Source organism: Amyelois transitella, chromosome 13 (assembly GCF_032362555.1).
Source record: "Amyelois transitella isolate CPQ chromosome 13, ilAmyTran1.1, whole genome shotgun sequence".
NCBI lineage: Eukaryota > Metazoa > Arthropoda > Insecta > Lepidoptera > Pyralidae > Amyelois > Amyelois transitella.
Genome location: NC_083516.1, coordinates 1,447,363 through 1,462,654, shown reverse-complemented (window position 1 = coordinate 1,462,654; position 15,292 = coordinate 1,447,363). Strand labels below are relative to the sequence as shown.

General features: G+C 34.9%; 1 protein-coding gene across 5 annotated transcripts; it reads left to right on the top strand.

The window, feature by feature from the left end:
• The first annotated feature begins 1,277 nt into the window (after positions 1–1,277).
• LOC106141889 (transformer-2 protein homolog beta) lies at positions 1,278–14,831 on the top strand. 5 transcript variants are annotated; one of them, XM_060947286.1, is made up of 9 exons: positions 1,279–1,477; positions 1,580–1,713; positions 4,757–4,904; positions 7,623–7,646; positions 8,337–8,465; positions 9,162–9,334; positions 10,340–10,396; positions 11,077–11,216; positions 14,394–14,831. In XM_060947286.1, exons 1-9 carry the CDS (start codon positions 1,463–1,465, stop codon positions 14,417–14,419), a joined length of 846 nt encoding a protein of 281 aa, XP_060803269.1. In that variant the 5' UTR covers positions 1,279–1,462; the 3' UTR covers positions 14,420–14,831. The 5 variants fall into 5 exon arrangements, with proteins under 5 accessions (XP_060803272.1, XP_060803269.1, XP_060803270.1 ...); XM_060947287.1 differs by having other exon boundaries at positions 11,077–11,235; XM_060947288.1 differs by having other exon boundaries at positions 1,280–1,477; positions 14,073–14,831.
• Positions 14,832–15,292: the final 461 nt, after the last annotated feature.

Here is a 15,292-nt window from a genome sequence, read left to right as displayed (position 1 = left end):
ATGGATAAGCTTGTAAACGTGGGATTTTTTGAATCTCAATTTCATGATTTAGTCATGCAACGGAACGTGGCCTTTTAGTCTTTTCAAGACTGTTGGCTCTGTCTACCCCACAAGGGATACAGACGTTATTATATGTATGTTGCACGTTTAATTATTATACTCTGTGGTTCCCGACAGATTGGCATATAATACTTTCCCATGGATGTGATATTGTGTACATACATACGTACGTAAAAGGCGAGTTAGTAGGCGTATTTCCCAAATAAAGCATACTATCTAGAAAATAAGCAATCTTTTTATGTTTTGTAACTGGCCACAAATTATCAAATCAGACGAATATAAGGGCAATTAATTACATACATACATACATGAAGTCACGTCTATATCCCTTGCGGGCTAGACAGAGCCAACAGTCTTGAAAAGACTGATAGGCCACGTTCAGCTATTTGGCTTTATTTTTAATTATATTAATGAATGTCCCAATTGTATTTAACATATATTGTAATTACATACATACATACAGACATAAAATCACGCTTCTTTCCCGGAGGGGTAGGCAGAGACTACCTCTTTCCACTTCCACTATATTGTAATTATTTTAGAGTTAATATAGTACATACTAAATTAGTAGTATAGGAAGAGTGAAGTTTTAATTACTTTTGTTTTTGTATATTTCCTATAACACAATCATTATTTCAAAATGCATGAACACATACATTTATCTGTTGCAAGTTTCCATGCTCTTCTGATAGCATAGAGAAAACTTTGTATGTGTCAGCTGCTTCCTTTCCCGTTTTTAAGAGTCAGTCAAGGGAAATATTGGATAATTTCTTTAGGCACAGAAATAGGGATTTAGACGATCGGCGCGTTGGCTCTGCCTGCCCTTTATGGAAAAAAGACGTAATTATATGTATGATACATTTAGCAATGTTCAATATTTTTCATTCGAGCGCGACACTACTTACTCCTTACTCAAAAATCCGACAACATTCGGGTTGCCAGTTATTTGTCAGTTTGTCACAAACGTTTTGCAAATGCCCACACCCACAGACATTGGCCCAATGTGTACAGGGCTTTTTATTGAATGCATAGTGCACTTTATTTGTAAAGTATAAATGAGTTGCACATGTATAGTAGTTGTATCTTTTTTATTTTATCAATCAAAATAGTAAAGTTAGATCGATTACATGGGGACCTACCTACCTACAGTACTTTTCCGCGCACGCGTTTCAATTTCGAATTGAACCGCGCATTCCTCACGCCGCCGTTCACCCCACCTCACCTTCCCCACTCCACGTTCCTCAACCGACGGCTTCATTTCTTCCTGCCGCCATTTTGCTTTTCAATTTATTCTTGGTCGTGTCGAGAGTGCGTGTGCTTTTAAAAATATACTTACCGTGTATTATTAGATTGAATACGTGTTATTTGTTTTGTTTTAAATTCTTCTGTCGCTGTACTCATCATGTCTGATCGAGAGGTACTATATTTGCATTTTCGTCAGCGCTCAGTCGGCGCGCGTGGTTTATTTGTTCGATTGAATTCCTGCTATATTTATTCACACTCTGTGCTGAACTTTCAGAGGAGCCGTTCAAGGACCAGAAACGGGTCTCGCGAGCCGGTACCGAAGGCTCCAGTAATGTCTCGTGGTCATAGTCGCAGCCGGTCCAGGACTCCCCCGCCGCCAAAGACCTCAAGCAGAAAATACAGGAGCCCGTAAGTATATGAACAATTTTAATAGTTTGATTTCATTTATAGGTTATGCTTTGGGTGTTCCGGTGCTTACCGGTGTCATTAATTTTACATTTTCTATGATTTTCATCATAACCTTGTTCTCAAGGGTAATACCTATACTAATGACAACATTGTTGGTGGTCACCTTACCATAACATTTACCAGCAAAAATTTAACATAAAAATTAAATTTGTAAATAACAGTATCCATGATTACCTATTGATTCCGAGTTTTATTTAATCAATAGTACAAACTTTATCAAAACATGTTAGCTAACTAGCAACTGATAAGCACGCTGTTGGTTGATATGGTTACACAGTTTCACGAGATAATGTAAGCTAATTTTGAGGTTATTTATAGTTAATTATGATTTGTTTCCCCGAAGAATATATGTTTTAGCATTTCATGATGTGGTAAGTATGGTAAACAATTATCAGTACATACATATAATAAAAAAAAACTGGAAAACAAACAAAACAAACTGTACATTGGATGTATATTTATTAAAGTTTTGGTGAAAAGTACTTATGTAATTTTCCATACAGTTTTTTTTTATTATCTTTTCTGTCTTTCTGTCCGACTGCGCATCACGTAGAATCCACTGGACTGTTTTACTAGAAATTTGGTTTAATGGTACCTTTACATAGAGGAGTAACAACATCTTATAAACATTTTATCCTGGTAAATTGGTTAGGTATGAATACAACTACATACTGGGATAACATAAAGTAAAGAACGATAAAGTACCCGAAACCGCCGAGCTAGCATGAAGAGAGTTATGAATGTGGATGAAGCAAAGGAAGTATGCAGAGATCGTGGCAAGTAGAAAGAGGTAGTCTCTGCCCTAGCCATCTGGGAAAGAGCCGTGATTTTATGTATGCATGCATATTATCACATCTTTATCCCTTACGGGTAGACAGAGCCGACACTCTTGGAAATAATGTAAGGCCACGTTCAACTCTATGGCTTAATTATTATTTAAACTAACACATTAAACTTCACAAATCCATTTGTGAAGGTTAGATATTTCATTCCAGAGATAAGCTGAGATGCGAGCAAAGCAGCAGGCATTAGCTAACTTCTCACTTTCATGCGAAACGGAACGTCATTTTCACTATAAATATAGCAGGCTTTAGATAAAATAGTTTTGTTAAATAAAAAGGTAAAGTTTCCCTCCGGGAAAGAGGCGTGATTTTATGTATTTATTTATTTTATTTTATTTTATTTTATAACACACTAGCAGCTTATTAAGCTGATGCGTGTGTATCCAAAACTTTGGAGATTTTATCTAATCTATTCTTAAAACTGTTGACCGAAGGTGCAGTGACAACACTCTCATTGAGCCGGTTCCAGTCTCGAACTACACGATTTGATATAAAATTTTCCTTGGGTTTCCTCTTTGCTGAAGTGCGATATAATTTCAAAGAATGACCCCTTAATCTATTGCTTCCCGCGAGTTTGAACAGATATTGCAGATTAGGTACATCATAATGTCCTGATAATATTTTATAGGTCTCGATCAGGCGGCCTCTCTGTCTGCGACGCTCCAAGGTTGTGAGATTCAGTTCCTTTAACCTCTGTTCATATGGTTTGTTTCTCAATAACTTTACTAGTTTTGTTGTTCTTCGTTGAACCTTTTCTATTAGGTTAATATCTTTTTTGAAGTAGGGATCCCAGATAATGTATGCAAACTCCAACAACGGTCTTATATATGCTTTATAAAGTTTCACAAATGTTCTCGGTGTTAGACTCATGAAAGATTTTCGAATTAAGTATAGCATAGAATTTGCTTTTTTCACTATGTTAATAATATGCGTTTCCCATTTCAAATCAGATGTTATTGTGACGCCGAGATCCTTTTGTGATTCTACCTGTTTTAGTTGCCGATTACCAACATAGTAAGTGTTACGAGGGTTCCTTTTCCCTATATGTAGCACAGTACATTTATCTGTATTAAGGGATAATAGCCAGTCTGTAGTCCAATCAAAAATATCTTGAAGTCCCTTTTGAATATCCTGGAACTGAGTGGTAGGGTTGCCGAACAATTTAGTGTCATCAGCAAACAAGGAAAATTCAAGTTGCAACACTTGCTTTAAGTCAGTCAGGTACAAAATGAAGAGCAAAGGTCCCAGAACAGATCCTTGCGGTACCCCGCTTAGCACTACTCTTGGGCTAGACAGAATATCTCCTACTCTAACACAAAAAGTTCTTCCTGTAAGAAAATTGCTAATCCAAGCCAATAGTCTCCCTCGTATACCTAGGTGTTCCAATTTGTGTATGAGTCTCTTGAGGGGTACACGGTCAAAGGCCTTTTCATAGTCAAGATATATCACATCTGTTGGTTGTCCATTATTATGGTTATCTATCCATTGGTTCACACATAATAGTAGGTTAGTAACAATTGATCGCCTAGGTACAAATCCATGTTGCTCATCTATAATGATATGCTCGTTACATAAGAACTCTCTAAGTTTTTGAGCTATAATCTTTTCCATTGCCCGGCATAAAATGCTAGTGAGACTAATAGATCTGAAGTTAGCAGGGGCTAATTTGTCGCCCTTCTTATAGATAGGCACAACTGTTGCTACTTTCCAGTCGGCTGGTAGTTGGCCAATTTCCATGGAGTTATTCATTAAATCTGCTATTGTTTCGGCAAGGTTTGATGAGCATCGTTTAAGCAGTATAGAGGGAATGTTATCTGGGCCAGGAGATGTATTATCATCAAATGTATGTACTGGGATAACATCTTAGATACATTTAATCCTGTTAAACTATTATGTTCCCATAGGATAATAAAAGAATTTGGGATGAGCCAAAGCATGTATTTCGGGTCATCAGAGCTTACCTACTAACCCGTTAAAAACCAACCCATGTCCTCGAGCACCGTCTCAAAATTTTTTCAAATTCAAAATTTTTATTCATTATTATAGGATACTTAATATCGCTTAATAATTGTCGAAACGTATGGTTTAACAACATTGGTTGACGTCAATAAAATTACTTAAAACTAAGTTTACTCCCACAGGACTCGTTCCCGGTCGGGCTCCCCTCGCCGCGGGTACCGCTCCCGGTATTCGCGCAGCCGGAGCCGCTCGTACTCGCCCCGGGGATCCTACAGGCGCTCGCACTCCCACAGCCCGATGTCTTCGCGCCGCCGCCATATGGGAGACAGGGTGAGTACTTACATTTGAGTAGATGTAAATTGTATGCCGTGTGGTTCCCGGTAATGATAGAAAGAATAATAGGACCACTCCAACTCTTTCCCGTTGATGTCGTATGCTGCGACTAAGGGATAGGCTTTAACATTTAGGATTCTCCTTTTCTATCATAAACACAAACAGGTGAACGTGGCCTACTATTTTTAAGACTGTTGGCTCTGTCTACCCTATTTATAGGCTCTATTTATGTAAATTGCATCTTTTGTGTTATAGATGTAAAGTTTCATCCAAGCTCATTTAGTTGTTTTCTTAAACAAACTCAGGAACTTTCTAAAATAGATAGTAGAAACAAGGTTGTTGGATAAGCATCTGTTTAGTTGATACATCTATGATGTTGTGTTAGAAAAATAACAATCACACTTCTTACCTATAAAGTTTTAATTCGGTACATCTTACAATTTTCATTCACATGACATTTATTAAATCGAAGTAATGTACATTAGTTTGAATACCAACCGATGCTCTTACGTTGAGGGAAAACATTCATTCATTTAGTGTAACGATTTATGTTCGTCATCGTAAGAAAAACTGCACATACAGGCAATTGGGTGTGTTAATATGGTCAATCCAATACACGTTAGGTTTATCTGCAAACATTGCGGAGGTCAGATGGGAGTCGCTTACTGTTAAAACCTGACTACCAATCTAAGATCCATGGTCAAAGGCATACCCCAGGCTCGTCTGCAGAGTGATGAGGATGCAACCAGGACATTTAGTAAATACGACAATTATAGAATACATTAAAAACCATTAAGTTTATTGCATACCGCCGCAAATAATCTACTTTTTAATTATAGGTTGATAATCAGTTTTACATTATTCAGATAACATAGTCCACTCCACTGCACGATAATATCGTTTCAATGTCGTAACGAATCGATAGTTTGATCGCGTTATTTACTAACAGCTTGTTGCTAGGTTACCAAGTACATTTGTAAATGATGTATTATCTCTTTCCTGATACATCTTGACAAGGCAAGAATGAATTGGCATTATTTGAGTCATATTGTATACTACCAGGCAGATTGAGATCAAACACACTCAAATTATTATAAAAAAAACGTAAACCAAATTGCATTTATGTTGAGCATCCAACAAGTAACATTGAATTTATTGATTTTACTTACAATTACTATGTTAACAGTCAATCGTGCATCTCTGCAGAAATGTTGTTATTATGATGTTGTACTTAAGACTACTGAAAACTTATTTACCAATAATATTTTTACTGATATTCTCTTGATCTGTTATACATTTTTAGCTAAAAATTTCTTTTTATTTGGTACATTTATCTCTTACCAACAAACTGAAACAATGAAACGAAGTTTTATGTGTACTAACAGATAATAAAGTAGTCCTAGATGTTGGATAACATTAAAAATCCTATTACAAACTAAAACCTTTCTTATTATTATAGTTCAAAGATCAGATATTTATTTATTTTAACTTTATGGCACCTCAAATAATGTACATTAAGTGGACTTAATGCCATAAGGTATTTTCTACCATTAATCATGTTGAGTAAATTTTAACATAAGTCTCAAGGTTACAGGCATTAAAATAATTAATACAAATTTATTACAGCCACTTGTATGCTAATATTGCAGACATATTTACTACTGTATTTATAATTTCAAATTAATATGTATAGTTATAGTAGGAAGAACTCCGCTTAGCATATTATAGTTAATAATAAAAATAGTATTTAAAAAAGAGGTAGTAATATAAAAAAGGAGCATCATTCATGGAAGTCAGATAAGCCCTTTATTCCATGGATTGGATTTCATAAAACCGTTATTGTTTTCGATTTCATACTACAAATTCAAATTTAGTTTTAAATGTGAATGTTTATCGCAAACAAGCTGGTTGCGGAGTAACCAACCTCTTATCAGAATTTATTTCTTTGTTATGAGTTACAAACGATTGTAAATGTTATTTACCAGTACCAAGCAGTTATTGAATCAACATATTTTTGCATTTTCTATAGTCAATAAGAATAGCCTAATCCAATACTCTATAATTGTGATGAGTCTTTGACGATCTTTTTAACAATAGCAAAATCCTGACTTTAGGCTAATGGAAAGGATAATAACATTTTTTTTTGATTAGATATCTAAAATCAATGTTGCTTAACGACTTTCTTTCGGGGGTTTACGGCTTAATCGTCACTAATGTATTTATAAATTCTTTTATTTCGATAAGTTATTGTAATCAATGATACCATTAATTAATTTAAGTCTAAATAATTCGTCATTATTTATTTATCTGAGGCATTATTTAACAAAAGTTTTTATCACTGCAATTGATTTAGTATTATAAGGATTAAATTATAATCTTGTCTAGTTCATCATTATAGTTTAGCATGTCTTTAATAGTTTAGTACACAAGGGCCAATATTGGCACTCACGTTCTTCGTCTTAAACAACCTCCTTAGCATGATCACTAAATCGTGTAATCAGGAAGGTCCAATGAAGGCTAGAATACATATGTTGACCCCGAATGAATGCAGGTTTTAAATCTAATCTTAGGATATCTTTGTCCAGCAGTGAGCCACAAGTTTTTAATTTTAAAATCCTTAACTATTTCTTCATCACTTTCATTTAGTGTAACAATTTATGTTTTGTTTCCACATATATTGTAATCAATAGTATTTTTTTTCTTTTAATTTTGCAGAGCAAGCAGACAGCCCACCTCGTGGTAAGTGGGCTCAATCCTAACTCGCCACCGTCCCAAGATATAACAACATAACACGTAGTGATAACATTTTGTGCTTCTAAAATACTATAGAGTGAGTAATTCGTATAACAATATATAGATATGCTGACGTTGACGCTGAACTAAAACTGAATATTGCACTAGGCACATACCCACATCCTGTATTACAGCACAATTTACAATTTGTGCGACTTGTGCTTCAGAGTGAGTATATACCTACATTGATTACTATTAGAATTTATTTTTAACTTGAAAGGATATTGATTCGTTGTCGAATTTGCGTTTAGCATATACGCAGGTTTATTTTTTTTTTAAATAATTACAAGAACTATCATATAAAAGTTATGTATTATATTATTCTTCATTATACATAAAAAATTAAGATAGGTTTTTATTGTAATAGACTATTTATAGTTAATTTGAATTCCTGTTATTATCATTTTCCTGTTGTTTATTTTGCAATATTATTCAGTTCTATATATTTTTTTCCTATGTTATACTTGGGATTGTGTCGAGTTATGATCTGACTTGCAAATACCCGGCGTGTGTTGCCATTAGTTTTATGTTTTTTAAGTACCAAAAGTTTTTTTTCTTTTTTTTTTTAATTCATCACGCCTGGGTTAGGATTATGTCGTTTGGCTTTCATACTAAATGTGTTTTTATTGTTAACAGGAGAACCCGACACCTTCGAGATGTCTCGGAGTGTTTGGACTAAGCTTGTATACTACAGAACAGCAAATTAACCACATTTTCTCAAAATATGGCAATGTGGATAAAGTACAAGTTGTCATTGATGCTAAGGTGAGACTAAAGTTTGGATGGATAGACAAAACTTGTCCATATTTTTTCTATATATATCTATTTTTATGACGTAGGATGTTCAAGAAGGCGAAAAGATTTGGCCGAGGTTTTGCTCCACTTTGAAAATCCATTTGATTTTTATTTGTTCTTATTATTGACTGTTTCAACATCATGCATTTTCAATAAAAAAGAATTGTTGAGTAATTAAAGTGCAAAATGATTGGTCTTATCAAGCACACAATGTCATAATAAATGTTGTCTTTTAGATATCTGGTTGACACACTGCACACAAACAAATATTGTATTTAACAAAACAAATGGGTTTTGTTTGTTAACATATTACGTTTGTATGCAAAATTAGAAACAACTAGTCGTAGAAAGATGATTTTGGACGTAAAAGACGCTTAATATATTAATTAATGTATGTGGTGTTAATATTTTCCTAAAGTTACATTAAGGATGATAAACACGGTCACAAAATCCCTCTTTCAGGTCCAGATAAAACAAAATAGTATCAACATATTTGAATTGTATTAGTATTATAATTCAGTTCAGGAAAAGAACATTAATACGTTTTAGACTATTTAAATACACTAAATATACTCCAATAGATACAAGAAAGCGGAAGTAAAAAAAAAAAGTGTTGCCACCAACAATTTTTTTTTTTTTTTTAATAAACATCTATCTTTGTTACAGACCGGCCGTTCACGCGGTTTTTGTTTCGTATACTTCGAGAACCAAGAAGACGCCAAGTTGGCGAAGAACGAATGCACCGGCATGGAGATAGATGGCAGACGTATCAGAGTGGACTTCTCCATCACACAACGAGCGCACACTCCCACTCCTGGCATCTATATGGGCAAGCCCACGTAATGTATTGTTCTGTACACCGTTAATTTTGTTTGAGATTTAATTTTGCCTATTTTCTTGGCAGTTTATTGGCTTATTATGCTGTATATGCTTATTATGTTTGTCCTGGTTCTGGAGATAGACTGCAGACGTATCAGACTAGATTTATCACAACAAGTGCACACTCCAACCCTTGGCATTTATATGGACAACACCATGTAATGTATAGTTTTATGATAATATGTTATTTCTCTTCGCCGGAATGCTTGGCAGTATGGCTGTTGACATTACAAAAATCTTACAAAATTGTACATATTATGTTGGGTTTAGGCTCTAGACAGGATGGAATGGACCGCATTTCAACTGTAATCTTACCGCAAATTGCAGTTTGAATGCAGTTGAAAGACTGCAATAATTTCAAACCAGTCTGTTTGCAGTTTAATTTCAGTTGTGTGAAATGCATTTTTTGCTTGTTATTGCTTAAACTTTCACTATTCACAGAGGGTGGAGCTTTTAACTAGTTTTTTCCAACATAAGTTGTCTGATGCAAAGTCAATCTTGCTATGGACTATTTACTGTTGGTAGATCAATTAGACAGTATATGGGCAAGTCAGCTGTAAGTCGAGCTGCTTTGCTAAAGGCCTGTTTGTACAGTTAAAGTATTTAAAATATTTTCTCATTTTTTTAATGAAGTGATGTACAAAGTGCATAGGCATGGAGCCGAGTGCACACAAAAAAACTTAAGAAACTAGATAGGGCTTTCTTCTTCATCTTAAATTTAAAAACTTGTTGGTCGAGTTATATGGAGAGTCCTCCATTCATCTGCTATTTTTTTAAATTGTTGGTATGTTGATAGTTTGAAACATTTACTCTTAATGGGGTTATCTATTATTATTTAATACTACTGATATATACTTACATGAAAATATATGACATATGAAAAGCATGTAATTTTTTCTAAAAGTGTTTCAAAATTCTACAACATGGTATATGGACAATATTTTAATTTGTATTCACATTTTCAGAAGCGTGAGCAGCAGAGGCGACAACGGTTACGACAGGCGAGGCGGCAGGGACAGAGAGTGAGTATATATACATACATACATATGAACACGTCTATATCCCTAGCTGTGTATACAGAGCCTATTTCACATCACATTGTACAATTCGGTTGTAACTGCTGCAATAGCTCCTGGCATATAACCCTCTATTGTTGCACCCCAGATATATAGTTACAAATGTACTCGCTATCTTTTGGTCGCCTTTTACGACATCTATGGAAAAGAGATGGAGTGGTCCTATTCTTTTTTTTATTATTGGTCCCGGGAACCACACTGGCAGAATAAGGGATTGGCTTATAAACTTGGGATTCTTCTTTTAGGCGACGGGCTAGTAACTTGTCTCTATATGAATCTCAATTCTATCTCTAATCTAATCTGAACATGACGCCATGTTTCAGTCATTCAGGTTTCTATTTATATGTAAGTATAAACAAGTGTTGCATCCTTTTTGAGTGTACGCATTTCTCTAATCTGACCTGAACCTAGCCTTCTTGTATGTATGTATAAACAAGTGTTGCATCCTTTTTGAGTGTACGCATTTCTCTAATCTGACCTGAACCTAGCCTTCTTGTATGTATGTATAAATAAATGTTGCATCCTTACTGAGTGTACGCATTTCTCTAATCTGACCTGAACCTAGCCCTCTTGTATGTATGTATAAACAAGTGTTGCATCCTTACTGAGTGTATGTATTGTTGCAGGGACTACTACTACCGCGGCGGCGGCGGCGGCTACCGCGAGCGCGAGCGCGAGTACTACCACCGCGGGTACCGGCACCGCTCGCCGTCGCCGCACTACCGCCGCTCGCGCCGCGTCGAGCGCGAGCGCTCCTACTCGCCGCGTAAGTCTTACTACGAACGGTAGGTGGCGGCGGACGGTAGATGGCGCTGTGTACAATTGGACGTGCCCTAGGTTACACGGTTAAAAGAGTAGTTGGTTATCTTCGAAATTTGAATTTTCGCATCGCGTCTCTTGTTTTCTATAGATAGACTTAGAGAGTAGTTTTCTTCGAAATTTGAATTGTTTTTCGCATCGCGTCTCTTGTTTTTGATATATATGTATGTATGTACATATTTAACTTGGGGATTTTTATAGATTGAATAGGCGTTGTTTATAAGGAACAACGATACGATGGTGATAGTCGTCGCGTTACTCTTACTTATCACGAACGGTTGATGGCGTTTTTTACAGTTTGGACGTGCCCCTAGGTTAGAGTTTTAGGATAGTTTTCTCCGTTATTTGCACAATTTTCCTTGCGTTCATAAATCCGGTCATTACAACTTGGGGATTTATTCTGCTTTCGTGCAAGGCAAGATTAGATTGGCGTTAATAGCGGAAAGTCGTGTTGGTCGCGTTAAGCTTGTCGCTTTACGAACGGTACACAGCGCATTTGATAGTTTGGACGCGCCCTAGGTTGAACTTAAATTAATTTTAATTTTAGTCTCTAAATGGCGCACATATAATTAAGAGTAAAGGTATGACAGGATAGATAACTAACGAGTTGTAAATAGTAAAATATGTATGTATGTAAAGCACACTACGAATTAGTAATTTAGTAACAATGCTAGAAAGAGCTTGTCACTTATTTGGTCAAGAAATCATATTAACAATTTCATTCTTAGCTGCGAATTTGTTTTGCAGAGTCTTAGACAACTTAAAAACGTCTTTCCACGTTTTATACAAATGTTCTATGGAATGTCGATAATGTTAGTACGACTTAAGCTCCCAGGGAAATCTATGTTGATAACTGAAAATGTAATTTTATACCGAGCTAGGGTACGTCCAAGTATACTTAGTTTTTAGATCTGGTCTGTAGTGTGCTATCTACTAGTTATACAGTTTTTTTTTCATCTTTAATTTGCTGTCATGTGGCATGTTATTCTGATTTTACAGTTTTTATTATTGTTTAAGTTTGTAATTTCAAAGCAATTTAGTATCTACAATCCAGGTCCAAGAATCCACTAAGCTGCTTTCCATAGCCATCATTGTTAAGACAAGAAATGCATTTTCCCTCCGAATTCTTACAATTTATTTTATTAACTATGCATTGCAATTTTCTATTGCTTTTGCAATAGAAAATAATCAATTGTAGTTTTGATTAACAGATTGTACCGATTTATTAAAAAACAACGGTGCTTTTTCTATATGACACGAATGTAATGTTTTATTTTTGATTCACATGTACATATGTTTGCCATTGTTTAACGTTTCTCTATTTTGCCATGCATATAGTATTAGAAAATAATCTTTAGACATTTTATAATTGGCCTGTTTAAATCGTCGTATTCAACATGTTAGCGTATTATATATAAGCGTAAACATCATCCCTGAAGAAAATGAATGAATTATAATACTTGCATTATAAACTTAAATCTTCAAATGGACCTAATATTACCTTTGTAGCTCTTCAAAATGGATTTTATTGTTGGTATTTTTTTCATACATTTTCTTCGTGCCAACGGGGAGTCATGTCAATCCCTTGCATTTCATAGCATGTATCATTAAATGCTTGGTTGCGGTATGAATACTGTACATTTCCATGCTATCATGCTTTTCTAGGGACCGTTTTTTCAATCATTGTTTTCCATCAAAGTATTGTTTTTCTAAAGAAATAAAACTAGGAATACAGTTGGAACAGATAAATATATAATTAAACAGGGTTGGTCAAAATGAAACAAAAATATTTTAGAAGTTATCAACATAAAGTTTATACATGAAATTAATATAGAAACATTTTGACGTTTGATATTCAACTAAAACGTGAATCTTATTTTAAATTATTGATTAGATTACTATAACTTTTGTGAAACATATAATAAGCTTAATGGAAAACAGGAATTTGAATGGAGAAACGGTCCCCTATTAAATTCGTTAGAATTATTATCCTAGTATGATTTGCCAAGCTCTATCCAAAGATCAGTTCCATTCCTGTGTAATATCAGCCCAATGCATGTACCTACATTTATCAAGAACATGATTTTGCAAATGTCGACGAATAAGCATATATTAGTTATTGTTCTAAAGTTAAAGCTAGGTGTTGTGTGTAGGCTATACGTACTTCTTGTTATCTTTTATACAGCCTGCTTCCTGTAAAATATTACTTTAACAATTGCATGAAATTGTAAGACAATCGTGGCTCGTGTCACATCTAGAACTATTAAATATTTTTTGTGTTTCTAATCTTGAAAGTGACCAATTATGCTTTTGCATGTTTGTTCAAAAAATTGTAAATATAACATGTTTAGAACAATAACTACAGATATTCATTAGTGTCATAACGCAGGGCTTGAAAACGTTACCAAGTTTAACCTAAAGCTATTGTTTAAATATATTCTTTACTGGTGCTACATAATCATAGTACATACATTATCTATGTATCACGTCTCTTTCCGAAGGGGTAGGCAGAGACCTAATTTCTCATTTCCACCACATTTATTCTACTTTCGTTCTTTTTCTGTCACCAACTTTACATTAGTGTTGGAACTTTCTTTCGTTTTTGGATAATCATAATATGAATATAATTGGCACCATACCACCTTATTATCGATAAATGGTAACGTTTGCAAGCGTAACTTTAGTTGTCAACGTTACCTTCCGCTGGGGTAACGTCACGCAATCCCATCAGCATCACGAGCCCTGTCATGTCGCATATACCAGTTTTGTGCACCATGGTTACTCCCCCTGTTTGAATTTGCAGGTCGTTATTAGTAAGGTGACGCTGATCAACAGAATAGAATAGATTTTGATACGACACACCTTCCCAAATGTCTCCACTGGCCTCCATGCATTTTAACTGTATCTGTAGGCCATTCGTATATTAATTGATTACAAGTTTTGTAAGCGCGACTCTAGTCCCGCTCGCCAGATATGACCATTTATGTTTATTAGAAGTGATAATAAAAGGGTCTTAGCAATAAGTTAGTGTAAAAACGCCGCGGGCGTTGCCTCTAGTATGTAAACATTAGATCTAATAAAGATTTAACACTAAGTCTAATATTGATTTTGTTTGTTTGAAAAGGTATTGAAACAAGAAGTAAAGGATGAAGTTCCTTGAAACTAACTGTGTTGAAGTTTTGAAAATGTTTGATTGAGAAAGTTTCGAAATGGCGGTTGCCGAAAACGGGTGCCGAAAGAAAATGAACAAGTCGAAGTTGTAGAAGCGAAAAGAATATGATCAGCCTTAGTCAAGCTAGCAAGACGAAGATTTCGCCGCGCACAGATCATATTCTTTATCTTCCAACTCTATAGCTATCTATATATGTACAGTACACAACAGTATTTCTCGTATATATAAATATATATGTTATATATATATATATTTTATTTTCTCTTACGTGATCATTGCATTTCTTTTTTCAAATTAAATACTATCTATTTATGTATCAGAGGTCGTCATTCACAGTAATTAGTAGTAGATTTGTGAGCGAACTATCAATAAATTAGTTTTGTAATACCACGTTGGTTCTTCTTCATTATTCTGTCCCACCTTTTCTTATCCATCGTGGTTTGTCTTCACAGATCTCGCGATTTGAACTTTATGGTTTTGTTTTATAAAGCGACAAGAACGATTATTTTCGACATAATGTGAAAACCTGATTGTTGAACGAAAATCATTGCAGTATTGAAATCGCCAAAGTGCTCAAGAAAATGACAGTTTACAATCCATGAAGACAAACCCATCCATTATCCTTTATTTGAATTATTTAGATATTTTGCTGAAACAGTAAACGTAGTTAAGTAGTAACAGTTGATACTACGGTCTACTACTTATATCCAAAAAATCTCAAATTATGGCTACATACTATAATTCCCGATTTGTATTATTGATGAAAACGTGGCATCCATTGTTCGGCGTACGACAGATTCTGCCTTGTCAAATCAATCAATCACTTAACGTCATTCAAAGAGACTAGTGGG

What these genes read in the sequence shown, in the direction of transcription:
- LOC106141889 (XM_060947286.1), top strand. An exon ending in GCCGCCATATGGGAGACAGG is followed by an intron (nt 4,905 to 7,622) that starts GTGAGTACTTAC and finishes TTAATTTTGCAG; the next exon opens with AGCAAGCAGACAGCCCACCT. An exon ending in AAGTTGTCATTGATGCTAAG is followed by an intron (nt 8,466 to 9,161) that starts GTGAGACTAAAG and finishes TCTTTGTTACAG; the next exon opens with ACCGGCCGTTCACGCGGTTT.